Below are 18,120 nucleotides of genomic sequence, written 5' to 3'. Positions count from 1 at the left end.
TAAATGAAGAGAGAGAGCAAAACTATCTACTAACCTGGAGATAGTCTATAGAGAAAAACGAGGCAATGGATTAGAGAGCTATAGATACCCATGTAGACATACTATTAAGGAGGTTTACTATTAATCTAGTCTATTGTTGAGATGTACGTGTGTTATAGAGAGCAACTTACTTTACCATTGCGGGTGCTCTAATTATGTTTAAAAGATTCGTCTCGCGATTTCCCCCATAACTGTGTAATTAGTTTTTCTTTTTATCTATATTTAATGCTTCATGCATATATCTAAAGATTCGATGTGATGTTTTTGGAAAAAAAATTTAGGGAGCTAAACGGGCCCATAGTAGAAGTTGATTATATAATTTTTTTTAAAGGAGGAGCAGGTGATTGGGTTGATGCCTGATGCGTGCAAATCGCATGAAAAGAAATTGATCGAAACCCATGGAATGAATCCATCGTGAGCCGTGACAGCAGCATTGACTTGGAAGCCCTGGCTGGTGGCTACCGATGCGAGAACACCGCCCCGATCCCTAAAACAAATGACCGTGTTCAAACCCTCCTCCTTATCGAGGCCGCATCAGCTAAACAAATGGCAGGGCCGCTTTGGCCAAAAAATACGACTAGTATGAAAGACACAAGTTCATGACTGATTCAACCCCCCCCCCCCCCCCCCCACACACACACACATTTTTCGCTTCCCGTAAAGCTTCTATTTTTCAACTCCTGTAATCGAGTCACGCGACATTGACACATCACCGGCAAACGGGAGCTCCTTTTTTTTTTCCTTTTAAAGTTCGATCTGATCACACATTCACACAAACGCGATCGAACAAATAAAAATAAAAACCCAGTCTCTTTAGGGGGTGTTTGGAAACTAGGGACTAAATTTAGTCCCTCTCATAAAAACATAAGTCCTGAGAGGGACTAAAGTTTAACCCCACTTTAGTCCCTCCAACCAAACACCACCTTAGTACCATCATCAGTTGGCTCCTCCAGCCTCCAGGTACGCCTCTGCAGTCACGGTCAGCAAACTGCCTATGCCGGCCGTCGGCTTGCTGCCCCCTGCCCTGTTTTTGACGGTGATTGTCACTGGGCGTCACGTTACCCTGCCCATGGCACGGCTGCTGCTACTGTCGCACGCGGCCGTGGTGGGATCGATCTGGCCTGCCCTGCCTCCTGCGTGCTGTGCCAATGCCACTCCGAGCGCAGCGCAGCGCGCGCGCCCACGGCGTCGGCGTCGGCGTCGGCGCCGCGCGCCACCGGTGGATGGACCACCCGCGCGCGAGATGGGCGTACCACTCGAGCTGCTAGCTGCTGCAGGCTGCAGCTAGGGAAGGCAAGTGAAGGGATCCATCCTCCATGCACGAATTGAATGGCCCATGTTCCCGACGTAGTACGCTCTTCAATGCTGACTGAACAATGAAGGTGGAACAACCACCAACTCCATCTAGGGAACTGAACAAACATCGCCCTCTTCATCACGCGTGCCCGGCCTTCTCTCACTCCGCCACCTGGGCCCCCCCCTGCCTCATCAGTTTCATCATCTCACTGAATGTCTGGATCGGTGGATCCCTGTGTGTGCTGTGTGCATTCCCTCGCTGGACAGCCACAGCTGCATCACTCACTCTCACCAAAAAAAAAAAAACGAAAAAAAAAATCTCTCTTTCAGTTCAGTCAGTGTTTCGACTGTTCACTGTACGTTGTGTCCTGCAAAATCTGTCGATGCAACCGACAAAAAGATGGCGTGTCACGGTGTCACGGCAAGCCGCGCGGCGACGACTGGGGCGGCGCCTCCTCCGGCGAGTTGCACTCAAGCAGCACGCTGCGGCTGCAGTACGACCTGGACGTGCTCGACGACGACGGCAGGCACCGACCACCGTCGCCGCCGCCGCCGGCCAGCATCTCCGCGCCCTCCTTCCCCTTCCGCCCGCTCTGCCAGCCGCCGTAGTAGTACCCTTCCTCGCCGGCGACGGCGCGGGCGAGGCCGCCGGAGAGCGGGTCCAGGCGCTCGTACAGGATGCGGAGCACCTGCTTCATCGACGGCCGCGCGGCGCCGTCCCGGTGGGTGCACCAGTGGATCACATCGGCCATCACCTGCAGCTCGTCCAGGTCGAACGCGTCGGCCACCGCCGGGTCGACCAGCTCGTGCAGCCGGTAGTCCGTGCCGATCAGCTCGCGCGACCATTCCACGAGGTTCTTGCTGCTGCTCCTGCTGCTGCTGTCGCCGTTGCCATCGTCGTCGCCCTGCGCCACGGGCTTCCCCGTCACCAGCTCCAGCAGCAGCACGCCGTAGCTGTACACGTCGCTCTTCGGCGTCACCACCTGGTTCACCACGTAGCAAGGGTCCACGTAGCCTGCACCACACAAAACTATTGCTATCAAATTTCAAATCGCTTCTAAGGTGGTCTTCTTTTTTTTCGAAGACGAAGATTAAGTGTTTTACGTAATACGAAATGATATTAATATATTATTGATTGGGTTTTAATTATAACAAACTTGAAAAATATATTAATTTGATACTTTAGAGCATACAAAACATACCGTTTAGCAGTTTGAAAAGCGTGCCACGAGTATCCAAAATTTTATCCAACTTTAAGTTCATGCTCCACTACTTTTGATGAAAGTGTGTTTTCAAATTGAACCATTGTCATGTCAAACATGTATTGTGTGTTTGATTTGTTGGAAATGATGCTGACAAAGGTGAAGAATACACCAAAAAGGCAGATGTTGGACTTACCAGGAGTTGCCGGGATCTTCACGTTCACTAGGGTGGAACTGATGGTGGTACTATCACCATTTGAGCATTGTACAAGACCAGAAACGGCAAGCTATGGAAAATGAACCAGCCATTAGTATCTTGATCAGCCCTGTTAATTCAAAAACAAGTATCTGCTGCCAGCAGAGTAGGGATTAATTGTTCTCACTGTAGGAAAGTTTCACGTCAAGTACCTTGGCAAGATAGTTTCTGTCCAATAGGACATTGCTAGGCTTTATGTCCCCATGGCACAATGGAGGATCACAATAAAAATGAAGGTACTCCTGCGAGCAAAATATTTGGTTGTAGCAGTTATTCGTCAGCATTTAAATAACGTACTTAAGTAACGTAAGTGTTTTAAGCAGGTTTTCTTTTGCGAAACAAGTTTTTAGCAGGTTAATAGGCCTAACACCAAGTATTCAATTGTTGCTTTGGTACAAAAAAAAAGTCTACGAAATATGTACTACTTGAGCTAATACAGAATCCAGATTCCAGGACTTACCAAAGCATTTGCAACATCAATGGCAATTTGGATCCTGTTTTTCCATGGTAGAAGACGTTTACCTGACGCTGCAAAGAGAAAATTGCTTTTATGCACACAATTCACCAGATTATGCAGTGTGAGACTAACGATTGGGAGTGAAAATAAAATATTACAATGAAGGTGATCCTTAAGGCTTCCATTTTCCATGTATTCATACACCTGGAACCTGGATAATAAGAAACTGTAAAGAACCATGGATTTCTAGATACCCAAAAATATGTATAACATACTCTACCTCTCAAATCTTGTTAGACAAAAGCCTTTAAGTCCAACAAGATGACGATGGTGCAGCCGCCCAAGAAGTTCCATTTCTTTGCAAAATTCCAGCTGACCTTGTTTTGGCGAGCTTTCTATGCGTCTTATAGCAACCACAGAACCATCACTCAGTTTCCCTTTGAATATTGTGCCCTTTTCACCTCCTCCCAACACAGTGCCAAAGTTTCTTGTTGCCTTCTTCATTTGTCTGTAAGTAAATCTGTCGAAAATGGTGGAAGAACCTGAAAAAATATCATGTTAAGCAGATAAATTGGATGGGTCTTAGAACTGATTCTAGTTGTAATGCAAGTTGTCAAATGTTAGTTCATCAAATTCAAATTAACCATATGAATTCCTAAGTTGTAAACCCCACACTAATAAATCAGTTTTACTGCTATTGCACATATCCACAGCCACAGGAGAATAGGAATGCAAAGCCATTACGCTTTAAGAAATTTCATGTGAAGTTAGCCCTAAAATAACAGACCTGGTGTGCAATATAGCATCATGAACACACAGAAACCATCCAGCCATATAATAAATGAATAAATATTCATGTATGAATGTCAGTACAGCTATAGCTCATGAAATGATTACCTTCTTGGCCCTTCTTCAAACAGGAACTCCACGCATCAAGAGGGTTAGTTCCTTCAATCTTCTCTAATTCTCTACTCTTTTTACGGATGAGTAAAATCAATACTATCATTAGTATAACTGCTAATCCTGTAACCAAAGCCCCAATTGCAGGGAATAGTGCAAGCTTGTAACTACGATGATGCTTGGATAGCACTCCAGTAACATGCTCCCCAGGAATTTGCATTGCAAGTGGACTGGGAGCAATATTCGGTGCAATTAGTCCAGCTGGGGATGGCACGGAGATATTCACTGCATCATAGATACATCACTTATTAAAACATTGTGGACTCAAACCTTGAGAAAGATGAATCGAAGAATAACAAGCAAATGGTCCACTTCACTTCTACTAGACCTAATGACCTAACTTATTTCTACACAAACATATTATGTTGTATTGTAAATGAAAAAACTGATAACAGAAGATAACATATCATATTTTAGGTGGAATGTATCATCTTACCAACAAATACAAGATTTAACATTAATATGACAAGATTTTCGCCACACATATTATCATCAATAAGGATATGAAATTATAGCTTCTGCTGATGGTTGATTCTAATAAATGAAAATTTTAGTAGCATGTGCTGATTAATATACCTATTATTGCATATATTAGGAGAGCATGGACATGCACAGCAATGCTGCATGTATGAAGCTTTTCAAAGAACAATTGTGGAGATCATGTGGAGCTTATGTAATTCATTAGCCCTAATGAAACAAAAAAAATCCCATGCTTCTACAAGTTGTCAAATGGCATATCATTATTACTATTGCTCCTCAGGATCCGAAGCAATGTCAACAGAACACATGAGCTGGAGATCACGTGGAACAATGGAATGCACTAGAAACATAATAGAAGAAAAATGCTTTTGCCTCTACAAATTGTCAAAAAGGTTATATCCTATAAGGCTATAACAGATACGAATAGTCAACATGGGAAGTGAAGCTCTCTATTAAAGAAAAAGATATTGTTTGTATTAACAAGGTCATCAAATAAAAAATAATTTGTGTACAGAATTCAAACCTTGAAGAGCACTAAGCCCCTGGACGCTAAAAAAGCAACTCGCCGTATCAACGGTAGATATATTCCCTTGACTCGCAAATGCAACAAAGGCAGCATCACGGCAGGTATTCAATGTGACATTATCTTGTTCTCCCACAAGATGGCGGAGGTATGACAGACCAGAGTTTAAGCACCTCTTGCAACTGACATCATCTGAAAGTAGAGTTGCACAGCTCCTAGTGACATCACTGAAATTCGGAGACTGTAACATCTGGAGGACGGTAGTCATCCCAATACATTGATAGGAAACTTGAATTTTGATCCCAAGGCCACAAAATGAAGCGGCGGTAGGCAGAATTCCCTTTGATACCAATGTGTCAGAGATGTTGCCAATGCAAGCATCAGAAATTTCGGCTGGGACCCCAAGAATGCCTGTCGTATTTGCATACATGGCAGACGAGACCGCAATAATAGCATTGATGTAACGGCAACATTTTGAGTGTCCATTTTCATCCGAGCATACAGAAGCCATCAGTTCATAGTTTGGCCAACTCAAATCCAACGGACACTCTGCATGTCAACAAAGAAATTATAAAGATCATGCAATAGTATACAACACATACCACAAAGTTAACATGCAGCCCCACCATTCTGTATATATATTTACTAAAATCGGGAACATTAACAGAAACAGCAAAATGTGTAATGCAATGCAGATAGCCAATGCTCGAAATCTATACCAATGCCATCAATCACGATCATATGTATAGCAAAAAATGAAATCGGTACCACCACGAACGGACCACGTGACCAGTACTAGCACTAGCACATTACCCATCTATTGGCGTAAATTGAATAGCATCTGAAGGTCAGCCTCATCACTCTGCTGCATATCTACTAAAACCAGTAATATTACACAGGAAGTGCAAAACATGTAATGCTCTGCAGGTAGCCAATGCTAGCTATCTACGCCATCAATCATGATCATTACTTATTAACAGGAAATGAAATCAGTACCGCCAGGACCAGATCACATGACCAGTACTAGCACATTATCCTTCCATTTGATCACTTGCCATCAATTCCCAAATCTCCATTTACCCCCCACATTTAATAAGAACTACCAGCAGAATGTGGCGTACTTGTACTTCCATACAAGGGGGGAGAGTGTATCAAAAACTTCATTAACCCAACCGATTCTGCTACACCGTACCGTACACCAGTAGCCTAGCACGGCACACACAACACAAGAAGTCAAGAACAACCCATGTGATGCGGAAGGGAACATCAGGTAAGACTGCACGATCAAGCCGATCTAATAAGTGATCCAATAACACTACCAAATTGCCAGGACCCGGGACCTTCCTCACCGGCCAGCTAAATCCAAATGGTACGGCGAGCGTGGGGAGGAGCCCTGGAACACGAACGAAATGCAAAGCCAAGCCACCACCACCACCCACACTCTGATTGTACAGTGTTCATCAGTGAGTGAGTGAGCCCCATTAGGTGAGGGGAATTCAATGGCGTGACAACCCGTCAACCCCCATTGCGAGTAGTACAGTCCCCTTTACCGGCATCGGCTGACGAACGCTGCAGGAAGCAGGAAGACGATGCATGCTGTTCGTGCCATTTTGTGGTTAGGGATTGCTCTCCGGCGAGGGATAATAACCACCGGTGAAATCAGCCCCTCCCCCCCCCCCCAAAAAAAAAAAAAGCTCTAATTAATCAACTCTCGCATGACAAAAATGTGGTTCTACAATGCAGTAATCGGAGTAGAATGGTGACGAAAAATCGCGGGGAATGGTTGAAACTAGAAGCGGAATCGACGCCTGAATAATAATTAAAATAAGATATAAAAAAAAATCGCTTCTCGAGCGACGTGCGCGGCTGCTGGCGCTACTTGCGCAAGTCGCAACAGCTCCGCCGCGGCGACCAGCCAAGGCCGCTCCAGTCGCGGAGATCATCGCTCGATGAGAGAGAGGAGCCAGCAGCGGGATTCCGGCGGCGGCGGCGACCCAGAGAAGGGAACCTGTGACACGGTGAAGGGAAGAAGAGGAGGAGCCCCGCCATTAAAAAGTAGTACAAAAGAGCTCACCTGCCGCGATCGCCGCCGGGAGCAGCGGGAGCGCCGCCACCACCAGCAGCAGCGCGAGGAGCCTGCGCCGCATCCTCCTCCGTACCAGCGAGAGCAGCGCAAGGAGGTGGCGGAGCGGAGAGTGGAGTGGGATGCTTGGAGTGCTTGGTGGAAAAAGGGTGGTTTGTCGGGGAGGGCGAGAGGAATTTGGACGAACGGGAAGGGTGCCAGCCTAGCCAAACTGCCAAAGCCAACGCCTCCGCTGCGCTGCACCGCGACGCCAACGCGATACGCCGATATGTCTCGCCGCGCGCGCGCGCGCTGCGCTTTTCCGCTTTGCGGGTCGCGGGGGCTCTCGCGGCGCGGCGCCTTTTCTCTCCTGTCTTTTCCCTCGCCTCGCGTCGCGCGGCCGGGTCGGGGTCACGCACACTCGCGTCGCGCCTCGCGCGCGGCTGCGTCACACCGGCTCACGGGTGGTTTTCCCTCCCGTGGCCGTGGCGCGGGCGTACGCGAGAACCGCGAGGGCGAGGGCGAAGGGGAGGCGCGACGCGACGCCCCACGGATAGGGTGGGTGAGGCCGTGAGGGTGAGGGTGGCACATGCCAATGTGCCAGATGGCGTGGACCGGACAAGCGCGACCAAACAACAAGTGAACAAAATACGGGGAGCGACGCCGACGCGCGCGCACGGCGCCGTCTCCGAGGCCCAGGCCGCGGCTGGCTTGGCTGGCTGGCTGCAGCGTACTGTACGCGGCAGTGCAGCTCTCTTGCTCTGCGTTGGTTTTTCTTTGGCTGCTCCGCTTCGGTCAGATATGCTCCTCCTGGCTCCTGCTCGGCGTATGGCATGGTAACCGTTACACCCTGATTATATATTAGAAGTCGTTTAGACATATTTTTCTAGTTATTTTTTAAGCTTGATTAAATTTATAGAAAAGCATATAAAACAAACATATTATTGAAATATATTATAGGTTAACTTTAATGGAACTAATTTGGTGTTGTAGATATATACCATTTTTTAATAAACTAAGAAAAAATTAAAATGACTTGTAATATGAAATGGAACGGAGGGTGTGCACCAATCTTCAGACGAGTTCAAAAGAAAAATAATTTTTTTGAAAAATTTTGTTTGGTTTTTTTTTGGGGGGGGGGAGGGGAGGAGGGGGGTGTTGAACTGACACAGGGAAAGAACACCACACATTTACCATGTGCTCCCTCCGTTCTATTGTTGGACACAGAAACTCGTGGCTAGATTTAAAATGAGATGGGGACTTGGGGAGGAAGTACTCATCAATCGTAACCTAATCGGACTAAAAACATGTCAGGAAAACTGGTCACTGATCAGCTCTCCTGCATCATTACTGCTGCAAAGTTTAAGGGGAATCCTAGGTGAACACTCATGGCTCATGTAGCACAAACAGATGACTGCAGTTGTTCTGTTTCACAGGACCGGCAGCACAGGTACATCCATTCATACATGCATGTCAATGCACGCAGTGATACTAGTATGCCTGGTGTTTGACCACTCTACTCTAACATCTTCTTGTCTAATCCTAGTACAATAATGTATAGCAAACAGCATGCAGACAGTATCACTTGCTAGCATCTATACTTGTCCTGGCGCCATTGTTGTTTTCTACCTGGGAAGTTTCTCACGGGCAAACGCAGCTTCGCCATAAGCTACCATACCCCCAAAAAGGCCATGCCGAGAAAGAGAACTTCAAAAGTTGTGCCACACAAGCAGAGACATGTCTGTTTCCTCTCTGAAGAGCTCCCCAGCTTTTCTCTCGCCACACCACAAGGTATTGTCCAAACTCCAAAGTATATTTCTCTACTAGCTGGAGGCTGGAGCTTTCTCTCATTTTGCCAAACGCAACTTGCACCAGAGGTCCTCCAGTGCTGTCTCTATGTAAAGCTGGTAAGCCCACAAGTTGACATTTTTGTATGCTCTTTTATGTGGGCTTTCATCATGTAAAGCTGGGCTTTTGTTAGGCCTTTAAGGCTTCTTCAACCTCTGCTTGCTTCATCCTTCATCATCTTCAGTCTTCACTTGACAAAATGCGTGTTTTGCTAAAACGTGTTGAGTATTAAAGCTTGTCTTGAGTAACAACTAGTACCAAACCCACTAATACCCATGTGTGCACATTCAGACGGTCAATGTATATTTGGAAGATAGTCATATAACTGACGCAAAAATGAACACCGTTTTTAGTCTACGCCCAAGTGGACTAACCACCGCAAGCATGTTTCATGTTTGTATGTATGCTTCTTTTTTTTTTAAAGAGAAGTTTGTGATGTGGATGCATGATGCATGTACTTGGTCATTAGATTGATGATTAATGATTATTCTAGCTATCAGCCAGCAACTAACTTCCTGATATGTATGATAATTGACTATGTCTCTGAAGGAATTCCGTAATTGACTCCTTGAATGATGAATGGGAGATTAAGTACACTGCGTCCTACAAATATAATCCACTCGAGTGGCTGAGATGGCCACATGTTTCAAATACTAGACAATTCGTGTACATATTTCAAGACTCTGCCAGTATGAGTGTGTTTTGTCCCTGTGTAGGCACATCATAATTTCAGTGTGGTACCTGTTGTGCATATTTTGCAGGAACATGAAAGAGAGAATCTGACGATCGAGGCTTTTTCTTTCGGTTGTGGACAAGGCTAGAACCAGACAGGTATCGCAAACGTCTTTCTTCATGTTCAGGTTCAGTTCTGAATGGACAATTCCGGACACAGAAAAGTTGGGATTCAGAAGTGGTCTACTGAAATTAAGTCGGAAACATGTCGTTTGAATTGCAACAGATAACGGATATACCAGATCAAGCCTTTGCCAGCTGCGAGATAAAGACTATACATATACTACCAGTAGTACATACAGAAGTCGTCTTTTGTCATCGGCGAGATGCGTGCATGTATATTGGCACCATTTCTCTCTCTCCATCACCTATTCCACCAAGAATGATCTGTCTGAACTCGTCGTTAGTTAGCCGATGAAACTCTCCACATTATATTAATACGGCTCATAATTATAGCCAAATTATTTTTGTTTAAAGAACGTGTCATCACGCGAGAAAATGGCAAAAAAAAATCAAGCCGTGGTCTCCAGCAGTTTTTGCCAAATTCAAACCGTGTTAGCTCCTACGACAGAGGCCGGCCGGACCACCGAAACGGTCACTGCTCTGCCTCGACGTCCGTACCACCACCACCGGTCCCCCCTCACTCTTCCTCCTCAAACGCGCACCATGTCACAAGGTGCGCGAGGCGGAAAGACGAAGCGGATGGGGGGCGCGTGTGCGTGCGTGAGTGAACGCCCGCATTGCCGCGTACGTAAGCAGGTGACGGCGACGCCGCCCACGAATTACGATTTACGATACAAAGCCACACACAACACAACGACAAGGCCATCCAATACCTTGAGAGACAGGGGGGCAAATATTCCGCCACTTGCCTTGATTCTGCTTGCTGCGGCTGCTGCCCCGTTGCTTGACGTCTACAGCACTGGGAGAGCACCAACCGCGCATCATACGCATCAAGAGCAGAGAGCGCGCAGAGGGAGAGGGGTGAGGAGGAGATGGCTGCGAAGTGGCAGGAGGCGCCGGCGCCGGGTGTGAGGGTCCTCCTGTTCGCCGTCGCGGCCGCCGCGCTGCTGCTGGTCGTGTCGGCACGGAAGGTACGTACGCGGTACGCGCGCTGTTTAATTAGTTGGAGGGGGGAATTGGTGGGTTAAAATGGAGGGTGTACGTGTGCGTACGTTGCAGGTGGGGGAGACGTGCGCGGCGGACCGGAACTGCGACGCCGGGCTGCACTGCGAGACGTGCGTGGCCGACGGCAACGTCCGCCCGCGCTGCACCCGCGTCACCCCCGTCGACCCGCAGACCAAGGTAGGTAATTGACGTCGCGGTTTGGTTTCTTCCTCTCCGAGTGCGCGGCGGCGCTGACTGACCGCATCCAAATTCCGGCGGTTTGTGTGCTGTGCAGGCGCGGGACCTGCCGTTCAACCGGTACGCGTGGCTGACGACGCACAACTCGTTCGCGCGGCTCGGCACGCGGTCGCGGACGGGGACGGCCATCGCCACGGCCTGGAACCAGCAGGACACCATCACCGACCAGCTCAACGTAAGTCCTTTCCTTTCGTTCGCACTTCCCAATCCTCCTCGCCGTCGTCCTCGTTTCCGGCCGTTCGTTCCTGACACGCCGCGCGCCACGTCGGATGCGCGGGCCCCACACAAACCCAATAATTAGACCCCACAACCACAACAGCAGGGGCAGGTGTCCCCCGGACGCAACAGGTGTCAGTCCGGCGCGCCACAACCCCCATGTCGCACCCTGGCGCGTTCGCGTGCACGGCCTCGCGCGCGCGCGCACGCTGCGGCGCCGTCTCCGCTTGCGTGAAAGGCACCGGGGCGTGTACGTGGGGGCACGGAAGACGACACGGGAGGTTCGCCGTTCGCCCGCGTGTGTGGCGCCAACGCAGATTGCTGGTCAGTTCTTCCATGGCTGTCCACCTTGCCGAATTTCCCATCGTCGCGTCGTGTGCCCCCGTGATTTGTACCCTTGTGGCGCAGGGGGATACGGTCGGGTGGCACGTCCATTCCATTCTTGCCGTTCCGTCCCGTCCCGTGCCCGTCCCGTCTCTCTCCCACTTTCAATTTCAATCGCCCTCTGTCACTGACAGCCACTTAAACCCGGATTTTAATCAACCCATCATTGATTCCGTGATCCGTCACAAACATCAGGGAGAGTATTCAAGATTACACTGAATTTACACATGTCAAACAACGATCAAATCGATGAGATTAACATGCCAAAGCTTTCTGCCTTTCTCGCTATTCATCAACACGTCACGCGTGCAGAACGGCGTGCGAGGACTGATGCTGGACATGTACGACTTCCGCAACGACATCTGGCTCTGCCACTCCTTCGGCGGCGCCTGCCAGAACTTCACCGCATTCGTAAGGCACACATGATTACGTGTACAATCGCCTCTGAATTCCCGATGAATCTGACGAACACGAGAGCTTTTGATCTGATCAATGTGTTTTAATTCGAGCAGGTGCCGGCGGTGGAGGTGCTGGGCGAGATCGAGCGGTTCTTGGCACGGAACCCGTCGGAGGTGGTGACGGTGTTCGTGGAGGACTACGTGGAGTCGCCCATGGGGCTCACCCGCGTCCTCAACGCCTCCGGCCTGACAAAGTACGTGTTCCCGGCGTGGCGGATGCCCAAGAGCGGCGGCGACTGGCCGCGGCTCAGCGACATGGTCCGCGACAACCACCGCCTCCTCCTCTTCACCTCCAAGTCCGCCAAGGAGGCCGCAGAGGGCATCCCCTACGAGTGGCACTACGTCGTCGAAAACCAGTGTAAGGGCGTACATCTTCCACTTCTAAATTTAGCTTCAGAAGTTAGGTATGGACTAGAGTTGTGAAGCTTCGTAAACCCAACTCCACCTCTCTATTTTATGAGAGTACTCTACTTAGCCCCACTCCTATTTTAGATGAAGCTGAAACCATTTGACCGAGCTCCAGCTTCAGGAGATGTGGAGCTGTAACTGTGTCAAACTGATCCTAAGTAACACCAATGAGATCATGTTTTTTTTGACTTTGAAGTCACAATGATTTTGTCATTGACACGTGGAGTCAGGATCTCATTGACCCACGTGTCACTGATAAAGTCACGTGACTTTGATCGTGGAGGATTTTGCGGTTTGGGTTTTCCTTTGACGATGGTGTGCGTGTGCGTGTGCGTGTGGGTGCAGATGGGACGAAGGGGATGATCAAGGGGAGGTGCCCGAACCGCGCGGAGTCGGCCGCCATGAACGACCTCTCGAGGTCGCTGGTGCTGGTGAACTACTTCAGGGACCTACCGAATTTCCCGGTGGCCTGCAAGGACAACTCGGCGGAGCTGCTCGACATGCTCACCACCTGCCATGACCTGTCCGCGGACAGATGGGCCAATTTCATCGCCGTCGATTTCTACAAGGTCTGATACTGCATCATGAATATGGATTAGAAACTGCTTGTGCTAGTTTTAAAAGAGGCTTTGAATTCTGGACTTGTTTGCGAAAACAATGCAGAGAAGTGATCGAGGTGGTGCGGCTGAAGCCACGGACAGGGCCAACGGCGGACTGGTCTGTGGGTGTGGGAGCGTCTCTGCTTGCAGTGTAATGCCTCGCTGCAGAAACCTCGTTAAGATTTCTGTTGCAATGCAAGATTGAATTCCAGCACTGCACATTGCTAAACTAATGATCATAATTCAAATCTGACTTGAAAAAAAAGATTGAAACGTGTTTGCTTGTGCAGGGCAATGGTACATGCACGACCGCTCGGCACGGCGGCACGCCCAAAGGCATCTTTAACGCGACATCGGGCGCCACGGCGTTGCTGCGGCCGCCGACGGCGACGTTGCAATGGCAGCAGCTCATCATACTGGTGCCATCTACGCTGGCTGCTCTACTCTTGAGCCTTTGAGAGAACATGGCAGAAACACCAAGCATCACCACCGCATCCTTTCCCCCCAAATTTTGCTGTACATAGATTGCATCTGCCTCCCAGAAACAGATTAGATCCCGCTTTACATTGTACATCAAACATTCGCAAGAGTTTTGGATACCTGATTGGTTGGGTCTACATTGTAATCGATCAAGAATTTGTTTGTACTCATTGTACGCAAGACATGCAAGCTCCGATGAATGAGCACATCAAAAACACGTACTTCCATCAAAAACTTGCATACAGATATCATATCACTATTTCACGCAGCCAGCAATCAAACATGCACATAATTCTTTTTTTCAGAAGCAAAAGATAATTTCCGCCAATATGTCAAAAGCATTAACATTGAACTTAAGCGTTCGCAAAAACTATTATACTGGAAGGTATCAAGATAGCATATTTTTAGCATATGTCAACAGCGGTCGATCCTGCAAACATCACTGCTACATAATTTAACTGTCCTTCAAAATTAAACGCCTCATGCGAAGGAAAACATCATATCCAAACTACGGGAAGTTCACTCCATCGAGGAAGAGGTCGGGCCAGCGCCAAAGCCTCCGCCACCACCACGGCCAAAGCCAGGTCTGCCACCAGAGCTCTGCAAAATTTTATGGTGGTAAATATAAGCCAAAATCATTGATGTCATCAAATCAACTGAACTATCAATATATTAGCTAAATATCAGAACAGGAAATACAAAATCTTGTTTAAAACAAACAGGGTATGCATAGTGCACAGGGCCTTCGACAAGCAAAATCACAAGGTTGTTCAAAACTTCTACACAAAAGAAAAATATGAACCTCGCTAAATCCCACCCAAACATTATGTGGAACTGCAATAGTTCGTTTTTTCAGGCCAAGAAGACATGAACGAACAACATCAAATATATAGGCATCTCGGATGTAGCATACAACTACGAGTAAAAAAGACAAGTTAATTCTGCTAGAACTTTTAAGTTGATGGTAAATCCAAATATAAATTCATCATAGGCAGTACAAAAATGGATTTTGCTTGTCTTGTATTCAGCGTAACAAGTCAAATAAGCTACATGACACAACAGAACAATAATGAAACACTTGTAGGGAAAGTAGTTGATTACCCTAAAGGATGGCTGGAACTCAGCAGGAGCTCCACCCTTCTCACCACCAAAGTCACCAGGAGCACCACGAGGACCACCACGGTACCCATCTCTGTCACCAAACCTTGGCCTGTCCCCTTCAAAGCGAGGCGGGCCCCTACATACATCGCAAAGAGAATCAACAGTATAGAATCAGCCTCCATTAAATCAGGAAAGACTATGAACAGATTAACTTAAACCAAACCACATCAACACATCTTGAATACATTTATCATTCTAATCCTATCTTATTTATACACAAGCTTAGAAAGCACTGTACAAGCAAAAGCTGCAGCCTAAAGCAAGAACATTATGAACAATGCACAGAAAATTACAAGCTTCACCCTAAAGCAGAAGCCCTGTGGTCAGATGAAAACGATCAACACCTCTACCAAAATGAGAGCAACATATTTCTTGAAGGACAATTTTATGCAACAAACGTGCTGACATGCTAAAAAGCTCCACTGCTCTGCCCACAGAATCTCACTACTCCCATCTCAAAAGCTACAAGCTAGATTCTTAACGATAAATCTAATACAGGAATAATATCAGACATTTATAGCCATAATTTTCTCCTTCCCATTTGAATCATTTGTAGAAATATAAGTGTTATATGATCATGGTGAAATGGTGACACAGGCCCCATGTTCACTAAGCACATTATAGTATATGCCAAATTGCATGCACTTGAAGGGAGCATCACGAGAATATGTATACCTTGGGCGGTCGCCAGGTGGGCCAGAACCAAATGGGCGGCCAGGTGGCCTGGCAGACTTCTTGAGTGTGGCAGGCACAATCTCAGATGGCAGGTTAAGGTAGTTGCGCAGGTGCTCAATGCCATCGTTGGTGAGGTACCAGTAGTAGTACTGCCAGGAGAAGGTCTCCCTGACGTACTCCTTGGACTTGAAGCTCTGCATGAGCTTGATCACCTGCAGGTTCGGCACATCGATCTGCGGGTGCTTCGCCAGGTTGTAGTCCTTCTTGGCATACAGCACTCCCTCTGCAACAACAGCATACACCAAGTTAAAACCAGCACCTACAATCACTTTCAGTTTGAGCCTCTTGGCATGCGAACGCTGTACTGACATACACCAACAGCGATATCATTTTTCTTGAAATTTTTACACACAGATTTTCACAACACCAGGACCGAAACAATCAATTTAAGTTGATGTTCATGGGTGCACAGATTTCGCTAGTATATAACCAATAGTTCATTGGGTTCCTAGAATGAAAAATTATCACTAGCATATCAAATCCTACATCTAAACCAAGCTTCTCCTTTTAACAAGAGGGCAGTTCCTGCACTAAGAACCGTGCTCCTGTACGGAGCAACACGAATCTCCTCGTTTTGCAAACCTAAAACAACAATCTCCACTAAACATGGCGGCGGCTCTACGCCTCTAGTACGATTACGAGGTGCAAATAGGGACCAAGAACCACTGACCTTGGAAGAGGTACTTGCAGATCTCATTGCGGTTCTTCTTCGGGATGATCTGCAACAACAAACAGGCGAAACGCGAGTGAGGAGATTAGCATCAACCAGCAAGCAGCACGGCACGCACGCGAGACCGCGAGGAACAGAGGATGGATTCAGAGCTTCGCGCGTTTACCATGGCGGGCGCCGAGCGGATCGGACGAGCTCCAAGCGTAGGGTGCGCCTGGGGCGGGGAGGGTGAGGAGGAGGCGGCGGCGCGAGGGAGAAATCGAAGAACCCTAGCGGCTCGAGACGGGTCCGCTTTTATATAGTCGCTGGCCGGTGTAGGGTTAGAGGGGTAGAATCGTCAGAGTGGACGGGCTGGGCTTTTCAGGCCCAGTTAATTGTGCTTTAATGGGCCTTTGCAAGGTCTGTCTGTCAGATTTGTTGGACCTAGTGATCTTTTTTTGATGAATAAGTTCACCGGAGGTCCCTCAACTTAACAACGAGATTTTTTGAGGTCCCTTAACCACAAAACCATAAATGTGTACCCATAAACTCACACAAACCGCGCACTCAAGGTCCTATGACAGTATATATATGGGTGGTTTCGCTGACGTGGCATCATAGTCAGCAAAAAAAATAAAAAAGTACATGGGGCCCACATGTCAGCTGCACATTCTCTATTCTTCTCCTTCTCTTTTCTCTCTCTTATCTCTTCTCATCTTCAATGAGGGAGGCCGGCGATGGGCGAGCGTGGATGCAGGCCGCGGGCGAAGCAGATTGGGAGGGAAGGGGAGGCGGCCGGCGAGCCCGTCCGAGCTCGCCTAGCTTGCATGCGAGGGAGGCAATCAGTGACCAAGAAATCATCTCCTCCTCTGCCTCTTCCCCTTCTCCCGCTGGTGGTGCCGCTCCTAGCATCATGAGCCACTCGCGGGGGCACGGGCGGTGGTGGTGGCTGAGCACGGGGGAGCTCCTCGAGATGGACCTCGACTTCAGGAGGCTTGTCGATGAAGGGGAGGACCATGACAAGGACGGGTTGCGGTCGGGGTGACCGTGCACCACACGGCACCGGTGGCCTCCTCCACCCCCCCTCTTGGAGATGTAGTTCACCGCCGCCGCGCTCGCCCCCCGCTGCTCTACTAGCCGTCGTGCACGCCCGTAGCCCCCCGCCGCTCCGCTGACGCGCTTGCCCACCGCTGCTCTACCCGTCGCTGTGCTCGACCGCCGCCGCTCCGCCCACCGCTGGCCTCCTTCACTGAAGATGAGAAGAGAGAGGAGAAGGAGAAGAAAATAAAATGTGCAGCTGACATGTGGGCCCCATATACTTTTTAATTTTTTTTTGCTGACTAGGATGCCACGTCAGCGAAATCACCCATATATACTACCATAGGACCTTGAGTGCACGGTTTGATTGAGTTTTGGGGTACACATTTCTGGTTTTGTGGTTAAGTGATCTCAAAAAATATCGCTGTTAAGTTGAGGGACCTCCGGTAAACTTATTCCTTTTTTTTTGTGAGAAGTTGGGCCGAAGCTATAGTACCAATCTAAAAACAAACTAAAATTGGTTGCATTGCTTAGATACCACTGTACCGACAAGCTCTAAACTGGATAGCTAGTAGCTTCATATTTGGAAGAAATATATTTTTTGTTGAAAAAAAAACCACGGACATTTCAATGATGGTTTGAGGAACAACTGGGTTTTAAAAGCAAATACTATTCATTCATTATTCACAGACCATGGAAAACCGCTCTGTTATTCAGACTTTTACAAGCTGCAGCATTGAAGTGTCAGTACAACCCAAGTACCCGACACTAA

The 18,120-nt window shown here is 48.1% G+C and overlaps 3 protein-coding genes across 3 annotated transcripts; 1 reads left to right on the top strand and 2 right to left on the bottom strand.

The window, feature by feature from the left end:
* Positions 1-748: 748 nt before the first annotated feature.
* LOC9268361 (probable receptor-like protein kinase At1g49730) lies at positions 749-7,447 on the bottom strand. The gene is made up of 9 exons (XM_015780924.3): positions 7,288-7,447; positions 5,214-5,762; positions 4,148-4,435; positions 3,531-3,792; positions 3,409-3,461; positions 3,254-3,321; positions 2,946-3,035; positions 2,734-2,824; positions 749-2,350 (listed from the first exon to the last, which is right to left on the bottom strand). Exons 1-9 carry the CDS (start codon positions 7,358-7,360, stop codon positions 1,752-1,754), a joined length of 2,073 nt encoding a protein of 690 aa, XP_015636410.1. The 5' UTR covers positions 7,361-7,447; the 3' UTR covers positions 749-1,751.
* Positions 7,448-10,682: 3,235 nt separating this feature from the next.
* On the top strand, positions 10,683-13,994 carry LOC4335866 (PI-PLC X domain-containing protein At5g67130). Its single transcript, NM_001416657.1, has 8 exons — positions 10,683-10,949; positions 11,038-11,160; positions 11,258-11,395; positions 12,133-12,231; positions 12,333-12,636; positions 13,032-13,255; positions 13,350-13,436; positions 13,576-13,994. Exons 1-8 carry the CDS (start codon positions 10,851-10,853, stop codon positions 13,741-13,743), a joined length of 1,242 nt encoding a protein of 413 aa, NP_001403586.1. The 5' UTR covers positions 10,683-10,850; the 3' UTR covers positions 13,744-13,994.
* Positions 13,995-14,018: 24 nt separating this feature from the next.
* On the bottom strand, positions 14,019-16,597 carry LOC4335865 (40S ribosomal protein S10-1-like). Its single transcript, NM_001416658.1, has 5 exons — positions 16,498-16,597; positions 16,332-16,380; positions 15,602-15,884; positions 14,867-15,002; positions 14,019-14,365 (listed from the first exon to the last, which is right to left on the bottom strand). The coding sequence occupies exons 1-5, from the start codon at positions 16,498-16,500 to the stop codon at positions 14,285-14,287; spliced, it is 552 nt and encodes a 183-aa protein (NP_001403587.1). The 5' UTR covers positions 16,501-16,597; the 3' UTR covers positions 14,019-14,284.
* Between the last annotated feature and the right edge of the window lie 1,523 nt (positions 16,598-18,120).

The sequence above is a fragment of the Oryza sativa genome, chromosome 4 (genome assembly GCF_034140825.1).
Source record: "Oryza sativa Japonica Group chromosome 4, ASM3414082v1".
In the NCBI taxonomy this organism is placed as follows: Eukaryota; Viridiplantae; Streptophyta; class Magnoliopsida; order Poales; family Poaceae; genus Oryza; species Oryza sativa.
Note: the sequence above shows the minus strand (reverse complement) of the source record. Positions and strands in the feature narration are given on the sequence as shown.

What these genes read in the sequence shown, in the direction of transcription:
- LOC9268361 (XM_015780924.3), bottom strand. Translation starts at nt 7,360, where the DNA reads ATGCGGCGCAGGCTCCTCGCGCTGCTGCTGGTGGTGGCGGCGCTCCCG. An exon ending in CCCGGCGGCGATCGCGGCAG is followed by an intron (nt 5,763 to 7,287) that starts GTGAGCTCTTTT and finishes GTTGACATGCAG; the next exon opens with AGTGTCCGTTGGATTTGAGT. An exon ending in TGTCTAACAAGATTTGAGAG is followed by an intron (nt 3,462 to 3,530) that starts GTAGAGTATGTT and finishes CTTATTATCCAG; the next exon opens with GTTCCAGGTGTATGAATACA.
- LOC4335866 (NM_001416657.1), top strand. Translation starts at nt 10,851, where the DNA reads ATGGCTGCGAAGTGGCAGGAGGCGCCGGCGCCGGGTGTGAGGGTCCTC. An exon ending in CCGTCGACCCGCAGACCAAG is followed by an intron (nt 11,161 to 11,257) that starts GTAGGTAATTGA and finishes TGTGCTGTGCAG; the next exon opens with GCGCGGGACCTGCCGTTCAA. An exon ending in TCGCCGTCGATTTCTACAAG is followed by an intron (nt 13,256 to 13,349) that starts GTCTGATACTGC and finishes AAAACAATGCAG; the next exon opens with AGAAGTGATCGAGGTGGTGC.
- LOC4335865 (NM_001416658.1), bottom strand. An exon ending in CTGCAAGTACCTCTTCCAAG is followed by an intron (nt 15,885 to 16,331) that starts GTCAGTGGTTCT and finishes CTGTTGTTGCAG; the next exon opens with AGGGAGTGCTGTATGCCAAG. An exon ending in AGTTCCAGCCATCCTTTAGG is followed by an intron (nt 14,366 to 14,866) that starts GTAATCAACTAC and finishes AAAATTTTGCAG; the next exon opens with AGCTCTGGTGGCAGACCTGG.